This window comes from Trichomycterus rosablanca, chromosome 7, assembly GCF_030014385.1.
Source record: "Trichomycterus rosablanca isolate fTriRos1 chromosome 7, fTriRos1.hap1, whole genome shotgun sequence".
NCBI classification, from domain to species: Eukaryota; Metazoa; Chordata; class Actinopteri; order Siluriformes; family Trichomycteridae; genus Trichomycterus; species Trichomycterus rosablanca.
The window spans coordinates 31,934,634-31,952,507 of NC_085994.1; the positions used below are offsets into that span (position 1 = coordinate 31,934,634).

Genomic DNA, 17,874 nt, shown 5'->3' on the forward strand with positions numbered 1-17,874 from the left:
TAGGAGAGGTGAGAAAAAAGAGAGATGTGAGTGAGAGAGAAGTAGAGATGAGAAAAAGATGTAGTGAGCGAGAGAGAATTGGAGAGGTGAGAAAAAAGAGAGATGTGAGTGAGAGAGAGGTAGAGATGATTTAAAGAGAGACATTGTTAGTGAGAGAGATGAGAGGAGAAAAAGAGAGACATTGTGAGAGATAAGAAGAGATGATAAAAAGAGAGACATTCTGAGTGAGAGAGACAGTGAGAAGTGAGAAAATGAGATGCAAGTGAGAGAGAAAAAGAAATGAGAAAAAGAAAGCTGTAGTGAGTGAGAGAGAGGAGGAGAAAGAAAAAGACAGTGAGTGGGACAGAGGAGGATAAGAGGCGAGAAACGAGAGTACGAGAGAGGAGAGAAAGAAGCGAGAAAATGAGAAATGGTGAGAGTGTGTGTAAGAAAGAAGGAGAAAAGTGAGAAAATGAGAAATGTGTGTTTGAGAACGAAAGGAGAAGTGAGAAAATGAAATATGTACAGAGTGTGTGGGGGAGAAAGACAAACAGAAATGAAAAATAAGAGATGTGAGTGTGAGAGAACAACAGAAGAAGTAGTGAGAAAATAAGAAATGTTGAGAGTGTGTGTGAGAGAGAGACAAGCAGAAATGAGAAAATGAGAAATGTTGTGTGTGAGAACGAAATGAAAATAAGTGAAAAAATGAGAAATGTTGAGAGTGTGTGTGAGAGAGAGACAAGCAGAAATGAGAAAATAAGAAATGGTGTGTGTGTGTGTGTGTGTGTGTGTGTATGACTATCTTTGTGAAGCTGGTCCACTCTGATTAGAAATCTTTCGAAATCTCTTTGATGTTCAGTTAAGTGGAAAATGAAGGACTCGATTTTTTCACCCAGCGTGTCCTCCACCTCCTGTACCAAAGACTCGTTCGTTCTCACAATTTCCCCCCCGTGTGTCTGTTGCTTGGTGTTGCTCTGACTGTGAGCTGTACGTGTCACTGCTTACAGCCCTCAATCACACCTTAAATTATCTTCCGTCTTCTATCCGTCTTTTATTTTGCATTATTATCTCTGTGGTTGCGTTGCGGATCCAATTAACCTAGTTCCTTTTTGCGCCGCCTGCATCGTTAGCGTACGCGTACTTAATAATTCCTGTTGTTGAAACAACGTCGGAATCACAGAAATTATAAAAAGTCTCGTGTAACTAAACAAAAAAACCTGCACTGAATTAATATCTAAAATATGAATCACACACAGAGGCTGTAAAGGATACAGAAGCTATTGTTATGTCATTACAATAACAGTACAGTACAGCAGCATAACAATAGCTGACCTGTTGAAGAAGCCGGTCATCTATTGTTATGCAATTACAGTGGCTGGGATAAACACTGAGCCTGTCCATCATTTACATTCACATCACTACATGAATCACATTGAGAGTCTTTTATATCAACATCATGTCTTCCAGATACAATAATAGCAGATGCACAATTATGAATATGAATACTTTACACAGGGATAAATGTAGAAAAGGAAAAAAAAAAAAAATGTATATATATATATATATATATATATATATATATATATATATATATATATATACAGTGTATCACAAAAGTGAGTACACCCCTCACATTTCTGCAAATATTTCATTATATCTTTTCATGGGACAACACTATAGACATGAAACTTGGATATAACTTAGAGTAGTCAGTGTACAGCTTGTATAGCAGTGTAGATTTACTGTCTTCTGAAAATAACTCAACACACAGCCATTATTGTCTAAATAGCTGGCAACATAAGTGAGTACACCCCACAGTGAACATGTCCAAATTGTGCCCAAATGTGTCGTTGTCCCTCCCTGGTGTCATGTGTCAAGGTCCCAGGTGTAAATGGGGAGCAGGGCTGTTAAATTTGGTGTTTTGGGTACAATTCTCTCATACTGGCCACTGGATATTCAACATGGCACCTCATGGCAAAGAACTCTCTGAGGATGTGAGAAATAGAATTGTTGCTCTCCACAAAGATGGCCTGGGCTATAAGAAGATTGCTAACACCCTGAAACTGAGCTACAGCATGGTGGCCAAGGTCATACAGCGGTTTTCCAGGACAGGTTCCACTCGGAACAGGCTTCGCCAGGGTCGACCAAGGAAGTTGAGTCCACGTGTTCAGCGTCATATCCAGAGGTTGGCTTTAAAAAATAGACACATGAGTGCTGCCAGCATTGCTGCAGAGGTTGAAGACGTGGGAGGTCAGCCTGTCAGTGCTCAGACCATACACCGCACACTGCATCAACTCGGTCTGCATGGTCGTCATCCCAGAAGGAAGCTGATGCACAAGAAAGCCCGCAAACAGTTTGCTGAAGACAAAAGTCCAAGAACATGGATTACTGGAATGCCCTGTGGTCTGACGAGACCAAGATAAACTTGTTTGGCTCAGATGGTGTCCAGCATGTGTGGCGGCGCCCTGGTGAGAAGTACCAAGACAACTGTATCTTGCCTACAGTCAAGCATGGTGGTGGTAGCATCATGGTCTTGGGCTGCATGAGTGTTGCTGGCACTGGGGAGCTGCAGTTCATTGAGGGAAACATGAATTCCAACATGTACTGTGACATTCTGAAACAGAGCATGATCCCCTCCCTTCGAAAACTGGGCCTCATGGCAGTTTCCCAACAGGATAACGACCCCAAACACAACCTCCAAGATGACAACTGCCTTGCTGAGGAAGCTGAAGGTAAAGGTGATGGACTAAACCCAATTGAGCACCTGTGGCGCATCCTCAAGTGGAAGGTGGAGGAGTTCAAGGTGTCTAACATCCACCAGCTCCATGATGTCATCATGGAGGAGTGGAAGAGGATTCCAGTAGCAACCTGTGCAGCTCTGGTGAATTCCATGCCCAGGAGGGTTAAGGCAGTGCTGGAAAATAATGGTGGTCACACAAAATATTGACACTTTGGGCACAATTTGGACATGTTCACTGTGGGGTGTACTCACTTATGTTGCCAGCCATTTAGACATTAATGGCTGTGTGTTGAGTTATTTTCAGAAGACAGTAAATCTACACTGCTATACAAGTTGTACACTGACTACTCTAAGTTATATCCAAGTTTTATTTCTATAGTGTTGTCCCATGAAAAGATATAATAAAATATTTGCAGAAATGTGAGGGGTGTATTCACTTTTGTGATACACTGTATATATACATATACTGTATATATATATATATATATATATATATATATATACACATGTATTATTACATTATAAATAATAAATAATTTATAAATAATAAAAAATACATAATACATAAAATATAAAGAAAAAATAAATAAACAAGAAGCGCTCGGGTGAAGCAGCAGTCTGTTACTAGTGATGTTGATCAAAATATAGGAGCAGTGGTCTATTACTGGAGTGACCCGATGTGACTCTGACCATGTCGAATATGAAATGTATAAATTAAAGAAATGTATAAGTCAAAGAAAAAACTAATCAAAAAAAAAAAAGAAGAAGAAGGTAGGATGAAGGGACATTGGGATGAAGGGTCCAAACTAAGAAACAATAAAGAAAAGAGGAAGAGGAAGAAAGGAAGATAAAAAAAAAACGTCGACAGGACAAGAAATAAATAAATAAATAAAACAAATCTATCTAACACAGAGTAATCAGAAACAAAATGGAAAAGATATATATTTTTTGGTATTGTATGAGAAAGGAGGGAAGAGAAAATAAAATACAAAATAATAATAATAAAGAAAAAAGGAAAAAAAGAAATAAAAAAAGGGAATAAGAAGGTATGAATGAAAAAAGGAAATAGGAAAGAACAATAAACTTTTTTGAACATATGAAAGTAAAGAAAAAGGAAGGAGTGTAAAAAGCAAAAAAAGAAGGAAAAATTAAAGAAAAAAAACTTAAATAAAGAAAAACATTCATACTGAATGGGTGCCATTTGTGTTTAATAACTCAATGAAATTAAACCTCATTTTTTATCTTTGTTTAACACTGAATCTAGTGTGTTTGTTTATTAGGATTTTAACGTCATGTTTTACACTTTGGTTACATTCATGACAGAAACGGTAGTTACTCATTACACAAGATTCAGTAGTTCACAAGTTTAATGTCAATTTTGTATCTCCAATTCACCTCACTTGCATGTCTTTGAACTGTGGGAGGAAACCGGAGTACCCGAAGGACACCCACACGGACACTGAATCGAGTAACACACATACTTACCTAGTGTACTGGTCAATCTCAGGCAACTTTGTTTAATTTACAAGGTTTATAAGTGGAAGATAGTCCTTCTACTTTCAGTCCTGTTACTCATATACAAGTGAGTTTTTAACATAAAATTAGTAAATACATGAACAATAGAAGTGTGAGCATGAGTTTATGCTTAAAACATGAGAACACGAGGCACAGTCCATATTTTTTAGAAGGATGAACATGTTAGGGTAACAGGACTAATTAAAAACCTGGGGACATGTATTTTTTCAATTTTTTAGTAACGTTTTAAATCATACATCCTAAATTTGCAATTAGATCAATGTGTAGGACACTTTGCTCAATTTAAAAAAATGCTTTTTAAAGTTTTTTTTTATATACATTTATACATATGATGTCCTGGGGGCGGAAATGGCACAGATTCGGCGGAATGATCAATATACATGATAAACAGAGAGAAAGACAGGCAGACAGAAAATATATTTCTCATATAAAAAACAACACAAACGGACAGGAGACACTGAGAGTTAATAATATGTATAGAACTCTTCAAAAAGTAATAACACCCCATGCTGTGCTGCATCCTCCATTATTAACTCAGATTCATTTCTCATAACCCAGCTTTATAAATAAAACATCTGACGTGAACCAACTTCCACTCTGTTTGGGAGACTGGCTCGATGGACTAGCACTTCTTAAAAAAAAACTTTATCCTGATCAAGAGTCTCTCTGTAGTTCTGTGACGGGGCAGATGTGCCTCACCACTGGGGTGAAAAGTTTGAGTCTAGCACCTAGAATAATACTATAGTATTATTATACTAGAACATAATTATACAAATAACAAGAAAAATGGAAAATCAAAGCGATGCCCAAAATAACAGAGAGAAATAAATGACACAAAAATGTTCGCAGCCCGCAATGGAGAAAGTGGATAAAAAAGAGGCTTATAAATGAAAGCAGTGCTCAGAAATAAATGTATGTGCGACACTCCACCTCACACACTGGAACAGTCTGCAGCCTTTACACTCATAGAGGTGCAGAGAAACTGACATGTTGATCATCTGTGCCTCCATGCCCCCTTTACCAGCTACATTTGGCATGGCAGAAGGACACAATTCCATAACCAAACCCCCAAGCTGATATTTGTGATCGAATAGATTCTGAGCAAGTGAGGTTTAAGAGCTTTGATCAAGGGCCAGGTGTTTCGCGGTGCAAACCTAACCAGAATTGAGCAGTTGATAAAAATGAAATAAGAGAAGAATGTTTTAGAACAGGATAAATTTAAGTTTGTGTTCAATTAGATACACTTGCCTTATTACTTCATTTTCGTAAACTAGTTGATTGAGTGCATGCATGTCGGAGGTGGCATGTGATAGTCTGTGGCTCTTTTTGGCCAAAACGGAGGTGGTGCAAGTGGAAACAACTAGATTTGGTGGGAAAAACTGCTCTAACAAGTGTACTGTTCTGCAAATGCACTTCTGAATAGGGTTGCCAGATTTATTTATTTATTATGACTTTAACGTCATGTTTTACACTTTGGTTACATTCATGACAGGACCAGTAGTTACTGGTTACACAGGATTCATCAGTTCTAATATCAAACAGTCATGGGTAATTCTGTATCTCCAATTCACCTCACTTGCATCTTTGGACTGTGGGAGGAAACCAGAGTTCCCAGAGGAAACCCATGCAGACACAGAGCGAACATGCAAACCACACAAAGAGAACCCAGGACCTTCTTGCTGTGAGGCAATGGTGCTACCCACTGAGCCACCATGCTGCCCGGTTGTCAGATTTAAGTCGTATTAAAAAACAGTAAATGAAATAAGATGGTATGGTCACATTCTTAGCTGGAATCATAAGTGGGCAATTATTTGAGCTGTTTCCATGGTTACAGCAATGTCTCTGATTGGTTGATGTAGTAAAAAATGAATACCTTATTATAAAGACTAACAGATTTTAAAATGCACAGGTTATTGCTGAATTGAAGTTTAGCTCGCCTGTAATTGTCATAAGAAATGCAACAATCAAACATTAGATATTTAGGACCATTTAGGCCATTATATGTGACCTTTTTTAATAAAATCCATTGATATTTCAGGTAATGATTGCAGAACACAAACTACAAATGGTAACAAAAATCCCTAAGACACAAAAATCCCACACATTCTATACCGCAATGGACTGCAGCCAGCGAATGCATAATCTCAGTAATTCCACCCTGTAATTTAAACACACTGACTAATAATTTACAGATTTTCAGAAGTTAACACGTGTACACAAATCATCTGAATCCATGTGACTGATAAACAGAAGCAGATGTGTGTGCTGGTTCTTCAGACACACCGATGTCCAAATCACCACAACTTCTTTAAAACATATTTAAACTTCCTTAATTCCCTGTCTGGAACACATGTACTCAGTGAGTCATTTGATCCAGAATGAATCACTTGAGTCGAACCTCACTGCGGTCAGCATGGTCACAGACTGATTCAAACTCTGTAGTGTCTTACCTCCACACTGCTGACTCGACCCTCCTGGAAAGAGCACTCGGCCACGTTGTTGGTGCAGATGTGCCGATATTTACACCAGTTGCAGGGAAAGGGGCTGCTGACACATGACGAACATCTGCAGAGAGAAAAACAAAGAGATTGGGGTGTCATATCACTATATCCACCAGCACTGGCTAAATAAAAAGAGTTGTAATCTCAGTTCGACTGGCCGGGCACCTACACAGAAATGATTGGCTATAGGAGCACCAAGGTGGCGCAAAGGGATAATCCGCTAGCACACCAGCGCAGAGATTCTGAGCTCCTGGGTTCGAATCTCGGCTCTGCTACCGGTCGGCTGGGTGCCGTCAAGGAGGCCAAATTTACTAATGCCTGCAGCAGACAAAACAGGCCTTGATAGACTGCGCACACATCAGAGGGTTGGCTATGTCCGAGGAAGGGCGGGACAAAAGGGATTAATCATTGCTGCTGTAACTGCAGCCTCTGCTGGCTGGTCAATGGCGCCTATAGAGAGACGGGGAATAATGGAGATCAGTGCGTGACCATATGTGATACTGATCCCTGGGTACGCCTGCCTCGTTAAGGTGAAAAGAAGCTTCTAGCTATTGCATACATTTGGAGGGGGTGTGTGTTAGGTACGACCCTCCTTGGTCAGGGTAGGAATCTGCAGCAGTAGAGAAAATACAACTGGGTTATTGGATGTGATTAGATAAGCATAAATGCATAAATAAAAAATATTGCATCTATTTAAGAATCATTTTAAACAATCGTACATATATTTTATTTTATTTATTTGTGTTGTTTTTTTTCTCTTGCTTTGACAACAATAAAACTCACTAGACTAAAGAAAATGTGTTTACTCCCGAGTCACATTTAACGAAGCTATAACGAGGTGCAGACAGCTGCTGCATATGTGCGTTTTTATGTGCGACTCATCCCAGTTCATGCAGCTTTTCAATTACACCACTGGACACCTTGCATGTTCATAGCATGCTAGCACCTTGTATATGTCCTAGGTTACTCATTAGCCTCGGTACAGAGCGTGTGCGACTTAGCAACCTGGCTCACTTTGCCATGCACGATTACTCCTTGAGGCTCAATGAACCTCAAACACTTCAAAATTGACTTGAGTTTCAATTGCTCATTAAGTAAGTCTTGAAAAAATAGAAAGAGATTCACTTAGGCTTTAACACCACATGTGATGAGGAGCATCAAGGTATGCAGTGTAATGAGTGCAGAGAGGAATCAGGAGTGGATTTAAAGGTGTTTAAACGACCTTGTAAGACAACATCCGCTCACTGAGCACTTTATTAGGTACACCTAGCTGGTACGTAGATTCATTGATTGTTTTTATAAGCGACGCTGTAAATACAGATAAACATTGTGGCTAGACAGTTACTGACTGAGGCCCTTCTGTTCCTCTGTATTCAAATGGCCACCACAGGACCCTCACGGACCAGATGTTGTTTGGGTGGTGAACCATTCTCAGCACTGCAACAACACTAGCACAGAAATGCCATAGTAGTGTGTTTCCTACTGGTGTGAGTGTATTAGGTGCAGCAGTGTTGATGGGATTTAATGCTCAAGTGCTTTATCACAGGCCACATTTACACACACACTCACACCTAGGAGGACTTTAGCATCTCCATTTGACCTGCATGTCTTTGGACTGTGGTAGGAAACCAGAGCACCCGAAGGAAACCCACACAGACACGGGTTGAACATGTAAACTCCAGTCAGAAAGGACCCAGACTGCTCGACCTGGGAAATGAACACAGGACCTTCTTGCTGTGTGTCGACAGTGCTACCCACCGAGCCACTCAATGTCAAACATCCCGCTCCTATCTACATGCAGTGGAACATTTGACTTTATACAAACACTGGCAGGTTGCTGCTGTTGGGCCCTTGAGGAAGGCCCTTAACCCTCAATTGCTCAGACTGTATACTGTAACTATAATGTAAGTCGCTTTGGATAAAAGCGTCTGCTAAATGCCGAAAATGTAAATACAAGGGAAGGGAGCTCATTAGTTAGGGTACTGGACTAGTAGTGCTTGCTGGGTTTAGTTTGGATGGTTTAAAACGGCATGTTAACACCACTACCAAATGTAAAACTCTGCATATTTATTCTCATACAAACATAATTCATTTTAATATGCATGGCTGGCAAAAATCTAATTGTGAACAACTCTTAAGGCTTCTTTCATTCAGTGATTAAGCAGTACTATTATTTAAAGTATTCTCTGGCTTTACAAAAAACAAACAGTCCACATCAGAAAAATCTAGCTCTGAATGTTTGGAGCTGAGACTGATTGCAGCATTTAGCGGACACTTTATGCAAAACAAATTATAACCGTGATCAAATACAGTGCACACAATTCAGACTTAAGGACCTTGCTCAGGGGCCTAGCAGTGGCAACATGGCTTTGTTAGGGCTTGAACAAAAGAGCCTCTGATATCTAGTTCAATTCCTTAACCTATGACCTACCACTGCCCTGTCTATAAAGAAAAGAACAACCTTTGGAGCAGACACTCGTTTTGTCCAGGCACAGTTAAAACTGGTCTTTGTTAATGGGCAGTGGTAACTTAGTGGTTAAGGTGCTGGACTGGTGAGCAAGGGGTCACTGGTTCAAACGCCACCGGGACAAACTGCCACCGTTAGGCCACTAAGCAAGGCCCATAGACCTCAACTGTTTTAATGCATCAGTCAAAAGTCACTTAGAAAAAAGGTGTCTGCTAAATATCAAATGTCCAAGTAAAGCTGTTTAAATGGGAGGTGTCACATTTGGACATTTTAATAGCAGTAAGGAGTGTTTAATATCAAAGCTTTAAGAAAAATTTTATTATATTTCGTTAAAAGCATTTATGAGGGAAAAAAGCCAGTGAGAGACTGATGGCATCACTGTGTCGGTATTATACAATGAAGTAAAGAAAATCACTCTCAAGAAATCTGTATGAGCACAAACTAGGCATTTCATAATTTAACAAAGAAATGAATGGTGTGCACAGAGCTACATGTGCTAATGCCTTCCTGCACTGCCCACACACCAGTCAAACAAAAGCAATGGACTGTGGTTTTATCCACGTTGTCACGTTGATTATATTAATTCCTAATATCCTGCTTCTATCTGCATACCTGTTCAGTGGAATACTGACAAATTGGATGTACCACTGCAATCAAGTAAATAATGTTTAAAGTTGAAAATTTGACTCTATACAAGAGCAGTGGGAGCTCATTAGTTAGAATAGCTGTCTTTATTTGTCATACATACATATACAGATATACATGTATAGTACTATGAAATTCTTAGTTCGCATATCCCAGCTGGGGTCAGAGCGCAGGGTCAGCTACTATATGGCACCCCTGGAGCAGAGAGGGTTAAGGGCCTTGCTTAAGGGCCCAAAAGTGGCTATATGGCAGAGATGGGATTCAAACTCTCAACCTTTCAGTTGATAGCCCAAAGCCCTAACCACTAGGCTACTGGACTAATTGTAAGGTTTCTGGATCAAGCCCCACTACATACTGTGTGGTGTCTTGGGAGCCATAAAACAGTGTTTTTCTATGTATTTTTATTGAAATGAATTTTATTAAAAACACCTAGATTGGGTGAAAAGATAATGAGGAAAAAATAGAGCAGTTCATTTTTTCTAACAAATGGACTGCTTTAATGCACTCCTGAATAGGGTTGCCAGAAAATTCCGCTAGCACACCAGCGCCGAGATTCTGAACTCCTTGGTTTGAAACTCGGCGTTGCCACCGGTTGGCTGGGCACCATCTAGCGGGCATAATTGGCAGTGCCTGCAGCAGACACTAATTGGCCATTATGTCTGCAGGGTGGGATGATTGGACTATGTGGGTGGGGTCTTCAAACGCTGTGTAAGAAACCTGATTAGCAGAAGGGGTTCACTAGGACTGTGCATGGGTCGGAGGAGGCATGAGCAGCAAAATACCCTACTAGAATGCAATCAGGGATCCCCAGCAGCGGAAGACAGATTGACTACACAAAATGGGGAGAAAAATGCATAAATAAATAGAAAAAAAAGAAATATTATGCTATGGTCAAGTTTCTAGCCAGAATCCTTAACATCTGGCAACCCAACATTCTGAATGAAAACGGAAATTAACAACAATACATAGCACCAATTTAAACATGGGTGACACATGCTGCCCTGGCCCCTAACAAGTGGTACATCCTTCTAAGTAATTAATGCAACCTCAGATTAATTTAACAAAATCAAACAGTGCACAGCCTCCAAGTTCTTGCCCTGTGAAACTTAGCACATAAGGGTCTACAGGGAGTAAATACTGTGAAAGTGTAAAGAAAATGAATGGAGAGTGTGACTCACTTGTACTCTAGGGTGTTAAGTATAGAAGACAGCAGCAGTGGTGAATGGGCACTTTAAGACTGTATAAGAAGTGAGTACTTGGCAAACACGTGAACAAAATACACTTGGATGGTGTATAGGAGGTGAGCACTTGGCGAACATGTGGGCAGAATACACTTCGACTCTGTAAGGGGAGAAAGCGCTGGAGCTGTACGCTTGGAGCTTGTATGAAGCATGTAGCCTGGGTGCCATACTAATCAAATCTTTCTCTTCAGGGAGGTACTTCAAAAATCCCCCTCAGAGGGCACTCAGCAGTCGGAGCACATTACACCCTGGAGCTGCACTGCTCAGAATAATGTATCTTTCCCCCCTCTCGCCTACTTTCTCTCTCCTAATAGCACTATACTGGTTTGAAAAACGCCTCTATTGCTCTCGGAGATGTTTGAGAAGGTTGCAGGGAGAATGATCTAGCCCGGCGCTCTCTACAGAATTATAGAGTATTACTTCCCCCCCACAAATGATGGGTAGCAAACACAATACCTCTGGCAGAAGGACTGCTCAGGCGCAAAATAATGCATGGATTATGACAGGCTGAGCTAATGTTGCACAGCCTGTATCTGGACGCCAGCGCTACCCCGGCTTTGTGAAAGGAACGCATCAGAACCGGATCTCATTATACTCAGGATTCAGTGTTTTTAAATGAGGCAGGAGTTAAAAGATGTGGCTGCGGTTGGTATGTGCAATAAATACAGCGCCCGGAAAGAAAGATGCTGTCTGGGCTTTAAACCCACATGAATTCACTGGGTTTTCATTTAACTACAACTAAGAGAAGGCAATGCGGAAGGCAATGCGGAGATAGGGGGTGGTTGTACATGACCTGGACATGGTGATAAGAATGGCACACTTTAAAGAATGGCACACTTTAAACTCTGGGTTGCCTCTAAGGCTGTAGGGCAGTATGTCTCAAACGTCTCCGAGCGCTAGATCAGCTAATGTAAGCTGACAGTGCTATGATCTAATATCAGCCTTCCTTCAAGCCAGACAGACTTATTTATTATGATATGAAATGCAAAAACAATCCGATCATATATCAGCACACTTACTCTAAAGAGTTTAATGGGTATGACCCACGGCCTAAAGCCAACTCTATCATAAATCCAAATTTACCTCGTTTATATAGGGTTGCACCTTTTGCTCAAGACTGTACAATGTGCCAATGTATAAATGGTTTAGAACCCATTTTAAACAACACAATGTGATCAGATTGTGCTAGAGTTCTAATTAAATACATAGAAAGTGCTCACACTGAACAGCGGAACACTGCTGATGATCGAAAAGAGAGTGACCGAGCCAAAAGCCACACCACTTTTTACAAGAACAGACAGTAACAGGAGTAACTCCTGCTTTAGTGAAACTGAGCCACAGATTCACTCCTCAATGATAGGCAGCCAGGCCCTCACTCTTTTAACTGAACCTTCAGGTTCAGGTACAATGGACACACTTCTTTACTGAGACTGGCAGGCACAGAAGCATTACTACCTCCACTAGGACTGACAGATACAGAGGCTACAGACATTTTATTGAGACTGGATGGCACAGAGGTCGATCCTGCTTTACTAAAACTTAATCACAAAGGCCTAAACTAGCATAGAATCCCCACTACCATTGCTTGGATTAACAAGCACTGAGGAAAGACTTTACTGGGACTGACAGGCACATAATCACCACTAACATTACTGGAACTAACAAGCACAGGTAAAGGGCTTCTGTTTCTATACGGGGACTGACAGGCATAGAATCCCCATTACCAGTACTGAAACTAACAAGTATAGAGGAAGGTCTTCACTTCCTTTACTGGGACTGACAGGCATAGAATCCCCATTACCTTTACTGGAACTAACAAGTACAAAGAAAGGGCTTTAGTTTCTTTACTGGGACTGAAAAACACATAATCACCACTAACATTACTGGGACTAACAAATACAGAGGAAGGGCTTTTGTTCCTTTACTGGGACTGAAAGGTACATAATCAATAATTGGGGACAGTGGTAGCCCAGTGGTAGCCTAGTGGGTAGATTGGCGGTTCAAATCCAGGCTCTGCTATGCAGCTACTGTTGGGTCCTTGAGCAAGGCCCTTAACCCTGTCTGCTCCAGGGGCGCCGTACAATGGCTGACCCTGCGCTCTGACCCCAACTTCCAAACAAGCTGGGATTTGTGAAGAAAGAATTTTATTGTACTGTACACGTGTATATGTATAAATGACAAATAAAGGATATCTTATAGTCACCACTAACATTAATGGAACTAACAAGCACAGAGGACGGGGTTCTGTTTCTTTAGTGGGACTGACAGGCAAAGAATCCCTATTACCAGTACAGGAACTAACAAGAACAGAGGAAGGGCTTTTGTTCCTTTACTGGGACTGACAGGCACAAAATCCTTAGCAACATTGCTGGAACTAACAAGCACAAAGGACGAGTTTCAACTCCTTTACTGGGACTGACAGGCATAAAATCCCCACTAACATTACTTGGACTAACAAGCACTGAGGAAGGATGTCACCTCCTTAACTTGGACTGACAGGCATACAATCCCCACTGTCATTACTGGGACTAACAAGTACAGAGGAAGGGCTTCACCTCCTTTACTGGGACTGACAGGCACATAATCCCACTACCATTACTGGAACTAACAAGCACAGAGGAAGGAGTTCACCTCCCTTACTGGGACTGACAGGCATAGAATCCCCACTACCATTACTGAAACTAACAATCACTGAAAAGGGGATTCACTTCCTCCACTGGGACAGACAGAATCCTAAACTTAAAACTTTATTGTGCAAAAAATGTCTTATGTTGACCATGTCCTAAAGCAACATCAAGTTCATTGGGCTCTAATGAATTTGGGATGGACCATCACAAAGTGAAAATGTGTATTGTGTAAATCTATGTCGTGAGCTCTGAACCAAAAACTAAAAGGACCACCCCGACCATTTATCAGCAACAAGACCAAAAGCCAGGGTCTGTCATGGTATGGGGCTGTGTCAGTGCTCTTGGTAAAGGTAATTTACACTTCTGTGATGGAAATGCAGAAAAGTACATCAAGATCTTGGAGCAACATATGCTGCCTTTAATCTAATATCAGGGACGTCCATGCAACCAGACAATGCAAAACCACATGCTGCACACATTACAAAAGCACTTAAAATGTCTTTTAAGTGTGGTGAAAAGGAATGGCAACAAAATAAAGTGGTAAATGCTTTATAGTCCCAACTTTTGAAATATGTTGTAGTCCTAAAATGCAGAAATGAATTTGATCAAGTTGACCAGACAAAACATGAAATATCCTGGAGTTATTCTATCTGCACTGTAAGAAAGACTGCATCATATTTTAAGTTGTATATTACTGATCATTTAATATATTGGCCTGTAAAAGTCCTAATGAGGAATTATTGCAAGTGCACATGTTTATCCTTCTGTTTTTTTTTCCCAACTGCTTTCAAATCTCGTTCGAGAATTGTGTACCAAAGTACAAGCTGGTTAATGAATGCATGCTGGGAGCCAAATCTAAGAAGCCATCCTCACAATCAGACACTAGGGAGGCTAAAAACAGAAAGGAAAAAAAGCATTTTAAAGGTTTTATATAAGAGATTTCATAACGGTGCTCTACATAAAACAGTACACTGTAGTTTGCTCATGCTTTTGCCCAAAAACTTCATCGATCTTTGCCGAATTGGTCACTCATATCAGAGGTGGTCATTACAGGATGTGAAACAGAGATGCTGGTGGTTCAAGGATCCTTGTAAATAAAGATGGAAGCCCGGGTTAAACTTACCCACAGGGCTTAGGTGTGAGAAGGAAATCTGCAACAGAATCAGCGCAGGCAAAAGGTAGAAGGGCTTCATTCCGGTGTTGGGTTGCCATGGCAACAGACGATCCCAGCTCCTTGGATCGGCGTGAGGTCGCGAGCACGCATGCAGACTGGAAAATTGATTGTCATGTGACTGTGCGTCTACACGAACACGCTTGTGTGAACTAGTCGAGATATCTATATGTATCACCTGACGGACAGGAGCCCACTCTCTGACACATGGACACCGGAGAATTGATTAGGCCAGCGCACGTTTATTTCCACCTAGGATGAGTTCATTGCGTTCTCTAGAATCCAACCTGGATGCATTTATTCAGCAGCAAATTGTTTTCCATCACATCATCCCTCAGTCATCAGTATTTCTTCCTTCTCTGCACTCTTTTGATAAGCGACGCCTCATCCTGCTGCTGTTTGGATGCTAATCACCAACCAAGCTCTTTAAATAGGATCAAGAGGGAGGAAAAAATAGAAAAAAGAAAGCCGACTCAGCCACTCAGAATGTGCGATTGTGCTTGTTCGCTGTGTTAAGTGATGTTCTCGGGGCTGCTGAATGGCAGAACAGCACAACGAAATAATCGGGAGGTTTTGGCCTCAGGGATTAGCAGCTGCTTTTCCACCCACTGCATTGAATCACAGAGCAGCCAGACTCAATCATCTGTCCAAACTAACAAACGCACAGATCCAGCAGAAGAGGGTCCAGATTAAAATCCCACTTAATCATTAGAGTCGGGCAATGACAATATGATATGAACATTGTGATACATTACAATAAATGCTGCCCAGCTTCATGCTAACGCAGGCAGCACACATTGTTTTCGTATGTGGCCTGAAGTGCTGTTCGAGGTCTGTTCAACATCCAGACCTCAAGTTTAAAGCTACACGCCTGACTTTATGGGTGTGTTCGAAAACCTAGTGAGCTGCCTTGCTGCCTACATAGACAGCTGCTATGGATTCTAATAAGTCATCGACTTATACACTATATTGCTAAAAGTATTCGCTCGTCTGACTTCACACGCATATGAACTTGAGTGACATCTCATTCTTAATCCATAAGGTTTAATGATGTTGGCCCACCCTTTGCAGCTATAACAGCTTCAACTCTGGGAAGGCTTTCCACAAGGTTTAGGGGTGTGTTTATAGGAATTTTTTACCATTCTTCCAGAAGCACATTTGTGTCTCCGCTCTAATTCATCCCAAAGGTGTTCTATCGGGTTGAGGTCGGGACTCTGTGCAGGCCAGTCAAGTTCTTCCACACCAAACTCGCTCATCCATGTCTTTATGGACCTTGCTTTGTGCACTGGTGCACAGTCATGTTGGAACAGGAAGGGGCCATCCCCAAACTGTTCCCACAAAGTTGGGAGCATAAAATTGTCCAAAATCTCTTGATATGCTGAGGCATTAACAGTTCCTTTCACTGGAACTAAGGGGCCCAACTCCTGAAAAACAACCCCACACCATAATCCCCCCTCCACCAAACTTTACACTTGCAGTCAGACAAGTACCGTTCTCCTGGCAACCGCCAAACCCAGACTCGTCCATGGAATTGGCAGACGGAGAAGCATGCTTTGTCACTCCAAAGAACACGTCTCCACTGCTCTAGAGTCCAATGGTGGCGTGCTTTACACCACTGCATCCGACGCTGTGCATTGTGCTTGGTGATGTAAGGCTTGGATCCAGCTGCTCGGCCATGGAAACACATTCCATGAAGCTCTATACGCACTGTTCTTGAGCTAATCTGAAGGCCACATGAAGTTTAGAGGTCTGTAGCGATTGACTCTGCAGAAAGTTGGCAACCTCTGCGCATTATGCTCCTTATGCGCATTATGCTGTCATTTTACATGGCCTACCACTTCGTGGCTGAGTTGCTGTCGTTCCCAATCACTTCAACTTTGTTATAATACCACTGATGGTTGACTGTGGAATATTTAGTAGCGAGGAAATTTCATGACTCGACTTGTTGCACAGGTGGCATCCTATCACAGTACCACACTGGAATTCATGTAAAATGCTGTCTATGTAGAAAGCTCACTAGGTTTTCAAACACACCCATTAAGTGCTGCCTAACTGGGGTTGTCAAATTACAGCTGTTGCAAACTGGGCATTTTGGGAGGCATCTTGCTTGCTTGAAATACTCAAGTACTTATTTTTTGGGGAATTTGGGCAGGCCATTATTCCGGCTGGTTTGCTTTCACACATCTGCTGACCATGCATTACTAACACTATGTTAACTGTGCAAGAAATCTTTACAGAATGAGGAAAAAAGTAAATATAATGTTTAATAATTATTAATGAATCTAATATTGTTGCTGGATATTAATGGCACTTGATTATCTTTGTGCAAACCTGTTGTTTACATGGTTACTTTGGTTTACACAGTGCAATAAAACCCCACCACTCAATCATGAAATGGACTCTAAACCAGAATGATTGCTGAGTTACTTAAAACGTCCTCTGATTGGCTGAGTCATAGACAAGCGTGCTATTGAGCTTCAGGTAACAGGTTATTTCTCCTTTATATTAGTAAGGCATGAAGATCACACAGTTTATGTCCTGCACCTTAGGCTTTCTTCTCTCCACACAGAGCTATCCAGTCACAACTTAACGTTCTCATCGACCTGCTCGGGCCGGGCACTGATACTGGGGAGAGCAGCATGAGACTGGAGCACACTCCAATTTAACTTGTCTCCTCTCACACCTCCCAGCCAATTACTCTCATAAGAGGACATTCCGCAGTGAGGAAGGATGGCATTGACACTGGCTGTGGAGAGACCGGGTTTCCTGAGCGGGGTGAGAGCGCTTCCAGGGTGTAATTTACCAGTTAAGTGGTTTTTGATATCCACCCCTAACGGAGTGCATTACACCGACGCTACTGTAGTCCTGTCTGTATTTACATTTGAATAAAGCATGACTCAAAGCCCACAGAGAGCCGTCAGTAAACAGATTAGATGGTGCTTGTGTGTCAGGTTAAAAAGGTTCAAA

The 17,874-nt window shown here is 41.3% G+C and overlaps 1 protein-coding gene across 1 annotated transcript in view; it reads right to left on the reverse strand.

Moving 5' to 3' along the window:
• plxna3 (plexin A3) overlaps positions 1-17,874 on the reverse strand; it is a 292,904-nt gene that overhangs the window by 93,424 nt on the left and 181,606 nt on the right. The window contains exon 9 of the mRNA XM_062999232.1: positions 6,706-6,820. Within this exon, the coding sequence (XP_062855302.1) occupies positions 6,706-6,820 (115 nt within the window). The remainder of the gene's footprint in view (positions 1-6,705; positions 6,821-17,874) is intronic.